General features: G+C 56.8%; 6 protein-coding genes and 1 non-coding gene across 7 annotated transcripts; 5 read left to right on the forward strand and 2 right to left on the reverse strand.

Moving 5' to 3' along the window:
- Positions 1-758: 758 nt before the first annotated feature.
- GGTG_05070 (hypothetical protein) lies at positions 759-2027 on the forward strand (the record flags this gene model as incomplete). Its single annotated transcript, XM_009222869.1, has 1 exon — positions 759-2027. One exon carries the CDS (start codon positions 759-761, stop codon positions 2025-2027), a length of 1269 nt encoding a protein of 422 aa, XP_009221133.1.
- Positions 2028-2745: 718 nt separating this feature from the next.
- Positions 2746-4073, forward strand: GGTG_05071 (hypothetical protein; the record flags this gene model as incomplete). The annotated part of the gene is made up of 2 exons (XM_009222870.1): positions 2746-3526; positions 3594-4073. The coding sequence occupies 2 exons, from the start codon at positions 2746-2748 to the stop codon at positions 3983-3985; spliced, it is 1173 nt and encodes a 390-aa protein (XP_009221134.1). The 3' UTR covers positions 3986-4073.
- Positions 4074-4224: 151 nt separating this feature from the next.
- Positions 4225-4298, reverse strand: GGTG_20096. The gene has a single exon. It is a non-coding gene; the product is annotated as a tRNA-Val (tRNA).
- A 141-nt stretch (positions 4299-4439) lies between these two features.
- Positions 4440-6104, reverse strand: GGTG_05072 (hypothetical protein). Its single transcript, XM_009222871.1, has one exon. The coding sequence runs from the start codon at positions 5544-5546 to the stop codon at positions 4488-4490; it is 1059 nt and encodes a 352-aa protein (XP_009221135.1). The 5' UTR covers positions 5547-6104; the 3' UTR covers positions 4440-4487.
- Positions 6105-6915: 811 nt separating this feature from the next.
- GGTG_05073 (hypothetical protein) lies at positions 6916-8552 on the forward strand (the record flags this gene model as incomplete). Its single annotated transcript, XM_009222872.1, has 2 exons — positions 6916-7784; positions 7871-8552. 2 exons carry the CDS (start codon positions 6916-6918, stop codon positions 8550-8552), a joined length of 1551 nt encoding a protein of 516 aa, XP_009221136.1.
- A 954-nt stretch (positions 8553-9506) lies between these two features.
- Positions 9507-11719, forward strand: GGTG_05074 (hypothetical protein; the record flags this gene model as incomplete). The annotated part of the gene is made up of 2 exons (XM_009222873.1): positions 9507-9619; positions 9682-11719. The coding sequence occupies 2 exons, from the start codon at positions 9507-9509 to the stop codon at positions 11717-11719; spliced, it is 2151 nt and encodes a 716-aa protein (XP_009221137.1).
- A 540-nt stretch (positions 11720-12259) lies between these two features.
- Positions 12260-13081, forward strand: GGTG_05075 (rhamnogalacturonan acetylesterase; the record flags this gene model as incomplete). Its single annotated transcript, XM_009222874.1, has 1 exon — positions 12260-13081. The coding sequence occupies one exon, from the start codon at positions 12260-12262 to the stop codon at positions 13079-13081; it is 822 nt and encodes a 273-aa protein (XP_009221138.1).
- Positions 13082-15037: the final 1956 nt, after the last annotated feature.

The raw sequence follows: 15037 nt of genomic DNA on the forward strand, positions 1-15037 counted from the left end.
AGCTAGTTCAGCCCTTTCGAGGCCAGCTGAGAGGCAATGCATTGGTCTAGGTACCTTGTCATAGTCAATGCACCACTGCCAGCATGAGACAAGCTACGCACATTGCTTTTGTGTGTGTTATCCCCGCGTCGAACCCCTTTTGGCCTCGTCCAGGCCCGCAGCTTGTGGCCTGCGGCTTGCTCCCTTCCAAGTCAACAAGAACATCACGCCAGTACCGGCCGCCTGGGCCGAGCCTCATCTCCTTCGCGTACGCTGCCCCTGTCGTTATTAACGCAGCTGCAAGGGAGAGCGGCTGAGGGGGGCTGCTTGTCGCCGCTCCCGATTGGACAATGCCCGACATGCGCAGCGAGCTGGACCTGCCAGCTGTGAACGCGGCCAGCTTGCAAGGAGGCGGATTGTGTGTCTTGGTACCTGAACCGGGCATCCGAAGCAAAACATCCGGCATCATGATCCACAGGTACGGCCGACGCCCCTGCCAGTCAGTCATTGACGGCACGCCGTGCCCGAGAGAGCTTGTCGAGCGGAGGCTGTGTCGACAACCAAGCCGGTCGACATAAAGACTCGTCGTGATTCCACCATGCTGCCTTCCTGTTACCCTCCACCACCACCGAGTCCTTCGCCGCAGACCTTCCTCCAACAGGATACTCGGCAGCCATTCCTTTAGCCACTTGGAAGCTTTACCCCGCAGCAGTCACTCCTTCTTCTTCCTGCACATACAGCTATCCTCCATTCGCTTAAACCCCCTAGCCTGTGCCGCCATGCTTTCCAAAGTAGCTCTCCTCGCCGTCCTGGCGGCTCTTGCCCAAGGCAACCCGGTCCGCAACAGTATCCAGGCTCGTCAGAAGGGATGCAACGGTGACAACCTCCTCAACCGCTTCCGTGGCGCCCAGTACAGCAGTCAGGCGCAGGAGTTCTGTGCCACCTTTGCCGGCCCTGTCGTGACGGCCACCATCACCGCCGCCGCCGAGTCCATCCCTATGGACCAGGCGGCCTCTCGCTCCTACCCGTCGCCCCTGTTCAACACCAGGTTCCCCATGACGTACCAGGAGGAGCGCGTGTCGAGCGCCTGCCACTGCGTCCCGCACTCGACCGTCACCCGCACCCACACCAACTGGGTCGCTGAGGTCACGCCGACGGACACGACCACGAGCAGCAGCTCTGCCTCCGAGACCGACTCCGTGTCGTCTCCCAGCGTGACGGAGTCTGTTAGCTCCTCCTCGTCCTCGTCCTCGACATCTGCAGATTCGGATGCTGCCTCTACATCCACTTCATCTACTGATTCGGCTTCCATTACCGACTCGGCCACTGTTACCGATTCTGCCTCTACCACCTCGTCCACTTCGACTTCTGTCACGTCCGCCGATTCCACCTCTTCCACTTCCACTTCCTCTGCCCCGGCCGGCCCCACGGCCACCCACAACTGCTGGAAGGAGCCCGAAGGCAAGCGTGCGTTGCAGGGCCCCTCGACTGTCGACGCCGGCATGACCGTGGCAATGTGTGCCGACTTTTGCCGGGACTACACGTACTACGGAGTCGAGTACGCGTCCGAGTGCTACTGCGGCAACGAGGTCGTCGCGGGCGCGTTCCCCGTGGGCAGCTCCGCCGAGTGCTCCACGCCCTGCAGCGGCAAGCCCGACGAGATGTGCGGCGGCAACCTGAGGCTGAACCTGTACACGGCCTCGGGCCCGGCGTACTCGGTGCCCGGCCGCCCCATGGCCTCGGAGGTGACGGGCGCCTTTACCCGCAAGGGCTGCTTCCGTGAGCCCGGCGGCGGCCGCATCCTGAGCCAGGGCTGGGACAGCAACTCGATGACCAAGGACGTGTGCCTCTACTCGTGCGCCGTCAACGGCTTTACCTACGCCGGGGTCGAGTGGGGGCGCGAGTGCTGGTGCGACAACCAGATGAACAACGCCACCCCGCTGGCCGACGAGTTCTGCCAGCTGCCCCTGGCAACGCGGTGCTCCGGCAACCCCGACGCGCCGTGTGGAGGGGACGTCACCATCGAGATCTTTTCCACTACCGGATAGGCGGGCAGGATACATCTCTGCTATTGGCTGTGTATCACTTGTATATGGAAGAGTAAGACGCAGCATGGGCACCAAGTATAGAACTGGATAGAACGGGCGGACTTGGGGTTTAGAAATATGGGAGCTGGTCGGTTTTGCTGGGATTGGAGTCGGGATAAACGGATCTGGCGAAGCAGGCTGCGGGCGGGGGAGGTAATGATGTTCCTTTCGATGTAACGGCAAGTTTTGCAGAGGTTGTAATACTACGATATTAATGAGGGTTTCCCTTTACCCCTCACTACTCCCCAACGTCCCATTGCCACGACCTTGGTATTTAGCCAGGTGAAAGTGTTGTCGGTCATGTTAGGGTTCCGGACTCGGCTGGCCTCAGTGGCCTGACCCTCGTGCACGGAGCCGCGCTCGCATGTCCTTTCCCGCCAAGCTGGCGGCATGATGAAGGCGTCCGGGCCCTGTCCGTATTCAGCCGCTGCCCCTGGCGAGAATTGCCGGCGTGCATATCCAACGTCAGCATGCAAGGCATGGTACGCTCGATGCGACGACATGACGACTAGACAGCACGTACAAAACGACAAGAGACGAAGGACGAACCCCCGTTCCTGGCTGCCCCGTCTGTTTCCTCCCATCTCCCCTGTTATCGTCAGCTCCGTGTGGGGGCTATTCCCTGTGTGCGAGAGCGTGTAGGCTTGTAGGAGTGCGCACAATCAGACGGGCAGACAGGATGGGCGCATCAACAGCCGGTCTCCTCCTCCTCCTCCCCGCCGCCGTCCTCGGCGCGGTGCACCACATGTATGTGGGCAACCTCGCCCCGCCCGCCCGCGCGTACTCGCTCCGGTTCGACGACGTTAGCCACGAGCTGGCCGTGGTCAACAACATAAGCGCCTCAGCCCCGCACGCCTGGATCGCCCTCAACCACGATAAGAGCTACCTGTACGGCGTGTCGCTCCAAGACCCGCGCATCGCCAGCTACAAGGTGCGCGGGAACGGCACCGACCTCGCGCTGGCTGGCAGGCTCGCCTTCAACGGCAGCTGTGCCGGCAAGACGTCGGCGTTTGTGCAGGCCAGCAGCCTGCCGCCGTACCGCGTCTACACGGCGGCGTGGCCGGGCCCGGAGGCGTGCGGGGCGGCGCTGGCGGTCAACTCGTCTGGCGGCGGTGGCACGGGTGCCGTGACGCGCAACACGCAGTCGTGGCGCTACCTGGCGGCCTCTGGTGTGCATGGCCTGGCTTTCGGCAGGCGCGACAACGAGCTGATCTACTCGGCCGACCTCAACGGCGACTCGGTTTGGACGCACAAGGTGGACGGGCCCACGGGCATCGTCACCGAGCTGGCCAGGCTACCCGTCGCCAAAGGCTCGCACCCGCGCCACCTGGCCGCGCACCCCAACGGCACCTACCTTTACGTGCTGATGGAGGCGGCCAACCGGCTGACGGCGTACTCGCTGGACGCCAAGACGGGCGTGCCCACGGCCGAGGAGTCGTCGTATTATCTTTTGCCCAAGAGTGAGATGATCCCCCGGGCCCAGATGCCGACGGAGAAGAAACACACCAGACTGACTCCCCCTCCCAGACATTACGCAGACAGACAAGCAGTACTGGTCGGCCGAGGTGATGCTCTCGCACAACTCGCGCTTCCTGTGGGCGACAGCGCGGGCGTGGGTCAACACGACCAACCACGGCTACGTCAACGGGTTCCTGCTGGACGGCGACGGCCGCGTCGCCAAGCACATGTTCCAGGAGAAGACGACGACGACGGGCGGCTACGCCAACGCCATCAGCCCGGCGCCCTTTGGGGACGAGTGGGCCGCCATGACCGACGTGCCCCGCGGCTACGTGCAAATGTGGCGGATGACGGGGCGCAACGAAACGGAGCTGGGGGTCGAGTACACGGGCGCCGAGGCGGTGGCCAAGGTTGACATTGCCGACGGGGGATGCTGTGCCAATGTGGTGTGGTACGACTAGGTTTTGGTGGTCTTTTTGGATTGTGGAAATATTGTAAAAGCAATTCTTAGCCACGGTGGTAGCAACAATTTCCTATTTCTTTCCAATTTTACTTACCCTCCGTGCTTTTTCTTTTCTGCCACACCATATCATGCGACGCTCTGGCGTATTTTGTTTAAATAAGGAGAAAAAAAAACTAGCCAAAAGAAAAGGAGCCGGAAACTGTGGACAAGTACAACACAGCAACCAAAAAGTAACCATGATCCGACCCAGGATCGAACTGAGGACCTTGAGCGTGTTAAGCTCACGTGATAACCGACTACACCATCGGACCGTGCTGGTTGAAGCCGAGCGTCCAAGTGGTAGCTTATTCGGGCAGTACCCGTCGTCGCTGCAAGCGCGATTCGTAGGCAGCCAAAGCTGTAAAAGTCGGGCCGGAGTCGCATCCACTGGCTTGGTCACTGTCACTTTCAATCCCATACACAAGATACTTAATTGCTAGCTAAATTATCCTTTAAATCCTTTACGCCGCATATGCGATCTTGATGCGTTCCAGCTCGGCCGCCGTTAAAGGGATGATGGTGCCATGCCGCGGCGTTTTGGGATAGCTAAAGTTGCGGTTCAGCGTCCAGCGGCCCGAGGCCAGGTCGTTTGACTCGAGCGGCACATAACCGTCGCCGCCAAACTCGTCGACCAGCAGCACGTAGCGCCCGCCTCCGCCGACGTCGCCTGGGTTCGTTTGGAAGATGGACGGGCCCTCGACATCGCGCGTGCCGGCACCCTTGCCGATGCAGCTCGCGACGCGCGTCCAGGAACCCAGGCCCGCCGTCAGCGACGGGCTGCTCTCCTGGACAATGTCGGCGCAGCCGTTTGCCGTGGTGGCTTTGGTGAAGCGGTGGTAGGTGCCGTTGCTGCGAATGACGGTCGAGTCGATGCGCCCATGCGGGGGCTCGTCCTGCCAAACATGCGGATCGGAAAAGGTGACAAAGTCGTCGGTGGTGGCGTAAACCAAGCGCTGGTATGTTATCCTCGCGCGGCCTGGATTGCCGCCTTCGGGGCTGTCGTCGTAGATGCCCGAGGCCCAGTACACCACGTAGGTGCCGAGCTCGGCGTCCCAGTACGCCTCGGGGGCCCAGGTGTTGCCGTAGGCCTCGGGCGACACGAGAACGTGGCGCTGGGCTGAAAAGGTGACGAGGTCGGGGGATTCCCAGATCTCGATGTGACGACTGCCTCGCGTTTGGGCGTCGCCCCAAGACATGCCGCAGCCAATGCAGAGGTCGGTGGCTAGGATGATGAACTTGGAGCCGTCGACCGAGCGCATCACAAAGGGGTCGCGGACGCCCTTGTCACCCAAGGCAGACTTGAAAATGGGCTTGCCCCCGTTGAGCTCGGTGAAGGACAGGGCATTGTTGCCGTTACTGGCGGCGAGGTAGATTTGCTCGTCGCTGCCAGTGAAGTAGAGAAATGCATAGCCTTCCAAGTCGTCGCGCTGGATGCTTCGAGCAACAGCGCCTGTCTGACGAGGACCAGGGGCGCAGGCACCGAGGGCAAAGGCGGACCAGAAGAGTGTATGGGGAAGCATGATGGCGAGGTTTGCAAGCGGTGAGCAAGGCTGACATGCACCTCGTCAGCTTCACGCAACATCTGGAATCATCTCTGGCCCGAGTTTTTATCTCTTGCTGCGCAAACGCCACCAGGGTATCGCGGCCATGTGGCCAAACGCGGAAACAAAGGATGGAAACGTTCAACCCTGCCAAGTTGCCCGAGAGCGCCATCTTTGTGGGGTGCATAGTGGCGCGCCAATCTCTGGCCATGTCTCCTGGGCCGATGTGACCCTGAGGCCAAGTGCTTGGGCATCAGACCCGCCGCCATCTTGTTTCAAGGGGAAGATGCCTCGCGGGCCGACTCGTCGCGCATGTGGGCTCCTGGGATTATGTGCGTGCCGGCTGTTGGCGCGGGGAAGGCCGGTAGTTGAGGAGGAGGGGAACAACCACTCCACGCTTGGCTCGCGCAAGAGCCTGCGCACTGTCATCCCGGCAGCCACAAGCAAGGATTGAGAGGCTTTGGTGGCTGCTCGTGCTGAGGTGCGGCAAGCATGCCAGGCCTGCCGCTTTGGTGGGCCCACCCGTTGCTGGGCAAGCCATACTTATTTTTTAATACGGGTGGAAATACCCAGCGTTAATAGGATAAGAGGAAAGGTTCCAAGGGAAGACAGGAAGGAAAGTAACATGTACTGCAACAGCGAGGGAAGGGTGCTCGCCTCGCCGATTCCTAAAGTTGTACCCTTACGGCAAACACGAGGAAAAAAGGGGATAGCTCAAGCAAAGTAAGTGAAAACCTCGAACACGGTGGGGAAAAGTGAACCCTAAAACCTTAGCCAACGTTGCATATACAACGCATATGCAAACGTATATAAAACGTATGTGTTTTAAATTTTAAACTTTATTAATTTTAATAATTTTTTAATTATATAAATATTTAATATCATTTCTTATATTTATTTATTATTTTTATTTTATTGCATTTTTTATTTTTATTTATCATTTTTATTTTATTGCATTGTTAATTTCAATTTATTATTATTATTTATTTTAATTTTAATATTATTAAAAGTTCCATATACATTGCATATGCAATTGATAAACACTTTAGCTAAAGTGGGAGGAAAAATTGGGTTGTTTAACCAAATTAAGGGATTTTTTAAGCTCCTACCTTGTTTAAGGTTTTTGCCCACTTAGGCTAAGCTAACTACTCGAGGACACGGGCAAGTGGGTCCGCCGGTAGAGCAACCCAGTCGCTCGCGCGTGGTTCTTTGCACGAACCACCATTGGAGCCAAGCAACATTATTACCTCTAGCAACGACTTGCCTGGCGCTTAACCAAACAACCTCAACAGCCTCCATCAACGACCTTCAATTCCAATACTGCGGACAATCCGCAAATCCTCTTCCTATGCGCTGTACCGACTTTCTGCAGTGGCTCGACGCGATCCCCGACGGCCCCGGCGCAAACGACATTGACCCCCCCCCAGACGACCCCCCCGCCCTCGACCGCAAGAGACGAAGGGTCGAGGACGCCCAAGGAAAGGAGGCCGCAACCGGCTACTGCGGCAAGAAAAGGAAAGGGGCCGACCACCGCAGCGATTTCCGCACACCGCCCCTATCGCGGACCGTGTCGCGGACCTCGATTGGACGAAAGATGGACGAGAGCCAAGAATCCTGCGGCGAAGCAACCCCGAATGCGAAGCGACAAAACAAAGGCGGCGGCGCCAACGACAAAACGCCGCGGGCCAGCCTCCTCCTCCTCCAGCGATCACGCCAACTTTCCCGAGACGGCTCGACGGCTTCTTCCGACAAGATGAGCGCGGGTAGCAGCCGCAGCCGGATCACCGGCAGTTATACGTCGTCGGCCCGCAAGAGGAGGAGAGAGATGGAGCTCGGGCCAGATGGGGTTAACATCCAAAACTTCGCCAGCATGGGCCACATGAGCTGCATGCTGCCGTCGGGGCTTCGGGCGCTTCTCGCCGAGCTCCAAACCTCGGGCTGTGCCGTCGTCTCTTCCTCTCGCCGGCGCGAAATCCAAGCAGCCACCCTTCCGGGAATCGAGGTCATTAGAGACACGGCCTTCTTTGACCCGCCCGAGGATCAGGGCCGGTTCGAGGCCCAAGAGTCGCCGAGCCTGGCCGACATCCTCCGCGTGTTAGACAAGGCGGCTGAATATGCGGAAAGGGGATGGGACGAGGCCGGCTGGAACGTAGCCGTTCACTACCCCCTTTTGCGGTTGGCCATTCCGGATGGGAGCCAGGTTGATATTGCGCCGTGGTAAGTAAACAAACACACTTCCCTTCGCTACTTACTACGCTTCCCCACCGTTGGTTATGTTAATCCGGCCTAACGTTCGGCCGCAGCACAACTGCGGATATCCAGCGGCAATTTCTCCCCACCAGCGCTTCGCGCCAGACGGGGGGGAAAAGGGTCGACTTTTGCATCACCATCAACCCGCATTGGCCCCGTGCACGGTTCGAATCCACGCCGGCCTCGCGCGCCATTAAAGGGGTGTGCCGGCAGCTCCCAGGGCTATCTATCAACCACACCAGCTACCACCCGCTGGCCGACCGGCCCATCGCCATCAGCATCGAAACTAAGCGCCTAGGCGGCTCCGTCGAAAACGCCGAGATCCAGCTGGGCATTTGGCAGGCTGCCCAATGGAATATGCTCGAAATGCTGACGAGGAGTGAACGCAGCGGCGCCGTGCCCCCGCTGGCCAAGGAGCCAAACCCTTCCGATTCGCCTTCTTCGGGTCCGGAGCTCACGTCGCTCAACGGCTTGGATTTTCTGCCGGCCATTTACATTGTAGGGCACGAGTGGAAGTTCGCGGCTACAACCAAGAGCAGTACGACTACGGGAGACGACAAGGACGGGACCGAGTCGGGGACCACGCTGTGGACCGAGTTTCCGATAGGCGACACCACCAGCGTCCTCGGCATCTACCGCATCGTGTGGTGCCTCCGGCGTCTTGCACGGTACTCGGTGGAGGAATTCTGGCTATGGCACCAAAAAAATGTCTTGCAGATGGGTACCGACGCTTAAAACGTTACTAGCAACTTTAGTCCGTACCTCGCCAACGCACCCGAGGGTTTTACTAGTTAGTTGGTTTGGATAAATACGTCGTTCGCGAGGGATCAGTAATCATCCCGCTCGTCACAGGGAGTCGCAAGAGTCCCGCCGCCATGGCTCGCAGGCTCGACCACTCCAGACATGTCCTTCGCTTCCCCTGGCGCTGTCCACGGCGCAGGTCTCCGAGGTCGATGCCCAAAGCGGAATCAGCAGCACCACCACTCCATGTTTTGTTAAGTGCGTCAACAAGAACAGCGCCTGCGGGTTCGGACTTTACTTTGCTTTGCCGGGAAGTGTTGCAAGGGCAGCTGAAAGTCCACGGCCCAATGTGGCCAGCATGCGGCACCGGGGATTGGCGGCTGCCCCTTGGGAGCTCCTAGTGTTGCTGTCGACAAGTTGCTGGTGCCTCAAAGGGCTCAGCATGGAAGGGGTGCAGCGCATGATGACTTACTGCCCTTGCGGCATGTGGGACCGGGACCATGCCGATCTTGCCGACGTCGAAAGGCCTAGACCTGCTTTGGAGGGAACCGTGCCGCCTTTCCAGCAGCTCTATTCTTTTGGTTTTCGCAGTCAAGCTGGTTTCCTCAAACTGTATGGACATACCGGAACGGCCCGACATGTGTTCGGGGCTAGACAGCTACTGGAAGCCACCCCGGTTGGGCTGAGGAATCGACCATTGCGAGGAGCTGAAAGCTGAGCCGGCTAGTTTCGCGACCTCGGCTGCTCTAGCCAAACGTGGCGGATCAAGCTGGAAAAGAATCCGCCATTATTGTCCGAATGCCCAGGCGCCATGTCGTCTCGCAAGTGATGGCGTTTCCTCCCGTGGTACAAGAAGACCAGGACGGCCACCAGGGCCCACCGTGCATGTCTTGTCTGCATCATCGCAAACGGTTCTCCCAGCACAGCTCTTAGCACCGTCGCCTCGCCATGGAGTCCGCAAACGTGATTCTCAAAAAGGACATTCCCTGCGCCCACTTGTCGAACACCTTCCTAAACCCCAAGCGCCTGGTTATATGCTGCGATGGCACCTGGAATAATTCGTACGAGCCCCCTCCCCTGCTGACCAAACCCCCGGCATCTTCCTGACGAGATAACACTGCAGCAACGATGGCAAGGACCCCTCGACCAACGTGAGCCGCCTTGCCAGCGCCGTCGCGCACAAGTGCTGCTCGGGCATGCCTCAGGTCGTGTACTACCACCCTGGCGCCGGCACTGAAGCCAGCGCTCTCGCGCATTTCCTCGGCGGCTTCCTCGGCCAAGGCGTCGTTCAGGACGTGGCCGAAACGTACCGCTTCGTGTGCGACAACTACAACCCCGGCGACGAGATTGTGCTCGTCGGCTTTTCGAGAGGCGCCTTCACGGCGCGCTCGGTGGCCGACATGATTTGCAACCTCGGCTTCCTCAACCGCGCCGGCCTCGACAACCTGGCGGGCATCTTCCACGACTACTGCACCTGGGAAGACTGGGTTGGCGAAAAAAAGCGAGACGATTCCAAGCACCTGCTTGGATTTTCCCTTGACAATTACAACCCAACGTGCACGCTAGATGAGCCCGGCAAGGACCAGCAGGGCGCCGGCAACAACAACAACAAGCCTCGGCCTCCACGGCCCGGCCGGGACTCGTTCGGAAAAAGCCTGGCGGAGGCCGAGGCCGGGACGTCGGCCAAGGCATTCGCCGAACAGGTCGAGTCAGAACTTGCCACAGGATTGGAAGCAAGGAAGGACTCCCTTTGGACCAAGATCAAAAAGGCAGAGAATCGCTCAGCGATTGCCAAGCTGTACTTGGAGGAGCTTGCCCAGCAACAGCTCGTCCTTGCGACCAAGGTTCCCCAAGAGAACGGCAGGATCAAGTGGGTTCCCGTCCAGGGAAATGTCAAGGCAGTCGGGGTCTGGGACACGGTCGGCAGCCTGGGCGTCCCCAAGGGACCTCTGCGTCGCGACGCCGGCCGTAGTAACAACGAGATCCGTTTCGCCAGCCTCGAGATGCACGCAAACGTCCAGTTCGCCTTCCACGCCCTGGCCCTCGACGAGTACCGCACCGCCTTCAGCCCGACGCTTTGGCAGCTTCCCGAGGTATCCAAGACGGTTCTGCGCCAAGTCTGGTTCGCGGGCAACCACGGAGACGTCGGCGGCGGCTGGGCGGACGAGCAGTCGGCCAACATCTCGCTGGCCTGGATGGCGGACCAGCTCACCTCGGTCGGCGTCGAGTTCAGCAGGCCCGAGTTCCAGCGCGTCTTTTACGACCTGGCCTCGTCCTCGGTGCCCGAGCAGTGGTCCATGGGCCCCATTCACAACCCGCCCCTTAAAACGTCCACGCTCGAGGTCGTGGGGAGCGTAGTCAAGCCTGACAGGAGCCCAGACCCACGCACACCGGGACTGTACAGCTGCGACGCACCCAAGGAGGGCTGGACCGAGTGGCTAAAGCGATGGGCAACGTGGCAGCAGAAGAAAAAGCAGCCGTTCCTGGCCAGGTCAGAGGAGCTGGTCCACCCGTCGGTTAGGATCCGGTACCAGTGTGGCGGGCAAGGGCCGGACGGGGCGGGTCCGTACACGTGCCCCGCGCTCTTTAAAAATGGGTATATTCTGGAAAAGAGGATTGGAAAGCCGAAGCCCAGGACCGTGAACGAGAGCCCGGAAGAGTGGCGAGCGAACCGCACGCACAAAACTGTCGGGGGCAGGGTCGTTAGCCACCGCAACGATGCCGAGTCGGCCAAGCTGGCCACCTTGGAGCCGGACGCGCGCAGCATCCGCGTGCAGCAGCCAGTCGAAGAGCTTCATGTCGTAAAGCTGCCTGAGACCCAGACGAGCTGGGTTTGGAGGCACGAAGCGATAGTGCGTGACGACGGCCCATTGGAGCTTCCAGAGGAGCAGGTCGGGGTGTGGGAGCGCTTGTTTATCAAGACACAGGAGCAGCTGGTGGAATGGAAGCCCTTGTACGAAGCTCGCAAGAAGCGCTTGGAGGGCGTCGCGGCAAAGAAGCGATGGCCCATCACAAACGCGGCCTATGGCGCAGCTGGCACGGTGGCGGGCTGGTTTAGCGGGAGCAAGGGTGCCACACCCAAGGGCAAGGATGTGAGGGATTGGGGCTATCACGAAATAGCCGTCTGGCTGTGGGGGGAGCTGGAAAAGAAGGACAAGTAGCTTGCGTTTCTCGACATTGGAGCAGCGCCATGTGGATGAGCAATGATTACTAGTAGCAGCAATAGGTTGCCGTGAAATGTCTGGCCTGGGACAAGCCATAGATTGCGGAGCCCACGAAAAACGGGCTGTCCCTGCATTTGTTTATTGCCATCGGAAAATAAAAGCATGTTGTTCTGCAGCCGCGGCGCTCGACTGACCGTTCCCAATATGGTTATGGCGGCGGAGAAATATCCGGCAGTCCCACTTCGCGCGGGGGAAACGCATTGGCAAGGTACCATCGCCGCCCAGAAGAGGAAGGTTAAGGGGCAGCTGCTCGATCCGTGCCATTCCAAGCTCGCCATTGGCACTGGGCGGCGAGGTAGACCCTGTTTGTGTCGATGCCTGATGTGACATGGGGGCAGCGTGTCGACACATGCCGACACCTGTCTCCTTTTGCCCGAAATTTCCTATAAATGCTCGACTGGGCGCAGTGCGAGCAAGACGAAAAGCCGCCGTCCGTGACAGCACCAGTCCACCGCACCACCATCCCCAACCGCAACCATGAGACTCACCCTCCTGTCCACGGCCATCGCCCTCGCGTGGTCCTTTGGCGCATCCGCCCTGCCGACTGCCCCCGAGGCAGCCACGGCGGACGCGCTCGAGGCCCGGCAGGCCCCACGCATCTTCCTCTGCGGCGACAGCACCATGGCGCGCAACACGGCTGGCATCATCGACGGCTGGGGCAACTACCTGGCCGGGTATGTAACGGCCACGGTCGAGAACCGCGCCATCGGCGGGCGGTCGGCGCGCTCCTTCTGGAACGAGGGCCGGTTCCGCGACGTGGCCAACGCGGCGCGCGCCGGCGACGTCGTCGTCATCGAGTTCGGCCACAACGACGGCGGCTCGCCCCGGTCCAACGACAACGGCCGTTCGGCCTGCCCGGGCACCGGCACTGAGACGTGCGTTTCGGACAAAACGGGCGAAACTGTCTACACCTTTCCCTATTATGTCATCCAGGGCGCCAAGCTCATGCTGGCCAAGGGCGCCAACGTCGTGCTTAGCGCCCAGACCCCGCGCAACCAGTGGGAGGGCGGCACGTACAACGGCGAGCCGAGCCGCTTCGTCGACTACATGAGCCGGGCGCACCGCGCCCTGGCCGACTCGCGCGCCACCTTTGTTAACCACAACCAGGCCGTTAGCAACATGTACCGCAAGATGGGCAACAGCGCCGTTAACGCCCTGTACCCGCAGGACCGGACGCACACGGGCCCGCGCGGCGCCGACCTCTCGGCCCAGGCCTTTGTGCAGGCTGTGTACCAGAAGATGAACGGCGAGACCAGCTTGACGCGCTTTGTTAAGACGCCGGTTAACATCGTTTACTGAGCTATAGCTTATGGGACCCGTGTCGACTGGGCTGGGACGCGAGTTTGGAGCGATATTGTCGTTGCAGCAACTGTATATAAACGCAACGAATGGTACATAAAAACGAAGGGCGTAAATACAGGAATGGTTTCTTTCCGCTGTTAGTCCCTTGCCCGAACGCTCCTTTGCCGCTTGGTAAATAGCGCGGCAAGTGTGTAAACGGAGTCGATTGGATACTTTGTACTTCGTCCCAACGCATCGCCTTTTTAAAAATGCTTTTGGGGAAAAGCGTTGGATTAAAAAGGATTATTTAACTCGTTAAAAAAGGTCGCTCAGCAACGGGTAAGCTTATTAAAACGGTAAGTTTAGCAAACCCTGTTGCACGTAAATTATTTATATTCTTCAGCTTAAGCTTAAATGTTAAAGCTTAATGCTGTTTTAATACGGAAAAAACGTTAAACTCGATTTAGGTTTTTATCATTTTCGCTTTTCCTTTTTTGAATACTACGCTTAACTATTTTAAGGTTTTTATTATTTTTGCTTTTTTTAATTAAAATAATTTCTTTTTTGTATAACCAACGGGAAGCCCGGCAGTTAAAAACCGTTAAAATAAATGGAAAAGCAAACCCGCACCGTTACGTAACAAACGGGTAATACGCTTACTATTAAAGGTATTAATGTTACAGTTAAGCCTTTGCTTTTAAAGTAAAGCATTAAAGGAATACTAAGCAGTAGCACGTGGTTTAACAATTAAAGGGATTTACAAAATAATTTGGGTACGGTTTAAATGCTTGCTTTAAAGGTTATTTAAAAGCTAATTTAAATTAATTAATGCCGAAGCTTTAGTTAAAAACTACTTAAAACAATAAAAAATCCTTCCTTTTTATACCCTGTTTTTAAATTAAGTACTTGCTTTGCTTAAAGGCTAATACTTGCGATTCTTTAAGTATCGCGAGTATTGGTAATACTGTTAATACTTTTAATATTAAGCGTATTACTTCCTTGTTACGTAACGGTGCGGGGTAACCCTTTCCTTTGGGTTGTTAACCTTCGCCCGCTTGTTTTTTATCGGTTGTATCCGTTAGTTATAACATTAAATCCTTTTTTTAACAGCCAAAACCCGTTAATTACGTATTACCATTCTTTTCGCCTTTTTATTAATCGTAAGTATTATTTTTCCTTACTGTTTTACCGTTTTTTTTTAACAAAATGTCGAGGCGGATTTAAAAACGGAATTTCCCCGTTTCGCGGATTTTTACCGTTCGTTGTTGCGATATTTTCGATTTTTTTTTTGCATCGGGTATAAAATGCTTTTTTATTTAATTGCAAATCTTATAATTTTTTTTGCCGGGCTTTATTTATCGATTTTTTTCGCCGCTTGGGGGGCGGAGGACACGGCACCCACCGAATGGTGCTTTACGACAATCCGAAAAAGGCACGGCACTATTCGGTTAGTGCTTGCAGCAAAAACCAATCGCCCGCTAAATACTATTCGATTGGTGCCGAATCCCACTAGCGTTTTACCTGGCCAAATGCCAAAAGTAATTTTTACGTTTAAATGGGTTACGGCACCATTTGGTTAATGCTTGCAACAAAAACCAATTGCCCGTTAAATACCATTCGATTAATGCTAAATTTTATTAACGTTTTATTTAGCCAAATGCAAAAAGTAATTTCGCAAACCAGCACCCGCTAAATTACTTTATGCATTTAGCTAAATAATTAATTAGCATTTGTTATTGCAATTTTTATTTAATTAATTGTACAAAATAATTTTGTTAATTACCCTTGCTTAATCCGTCGTTTTAAGGGTTAGGGTTAGGGTTAGGGTTAGGGTTAGGGTTAGGGTTAGGGTTAGGGTTAGGGTTAGGGTTAGGGTTAGGGTTAGGGTTAGGGTTAGGGTTAGGGTTAGGGTTAGGGTTAGGGTTAGGGTTAGGGTTAGGGTTAGGGTTAGGGTTAGGGGTTAGGGTTAGGGGT

The sequence above is a fragment of the Gaeumannomyces tritici genome, assembly GCF_000145635.1.
Source record: "Gaeumannomyces tritici R3-111a-1 unplaced genomic scaffold supercont2.2, whole genome shotgun sequence".
NCBI lineage: Eukaryota > Fungi > Ascomycota > Sordariomycetes > Magnaporthales > Magnaporthaceae > Gaeumannomyces > Gaeumannomyces tritici.

Coding starts and splice junctions, on each gene's coding strand:
- GGTG_05072 (XM_009222871.1), bottom strand. CDS start 5,546: ATGCTTCCCCATACACTCTTCTGGTCCGCCTTTGCCCTCGGTGCCTGC.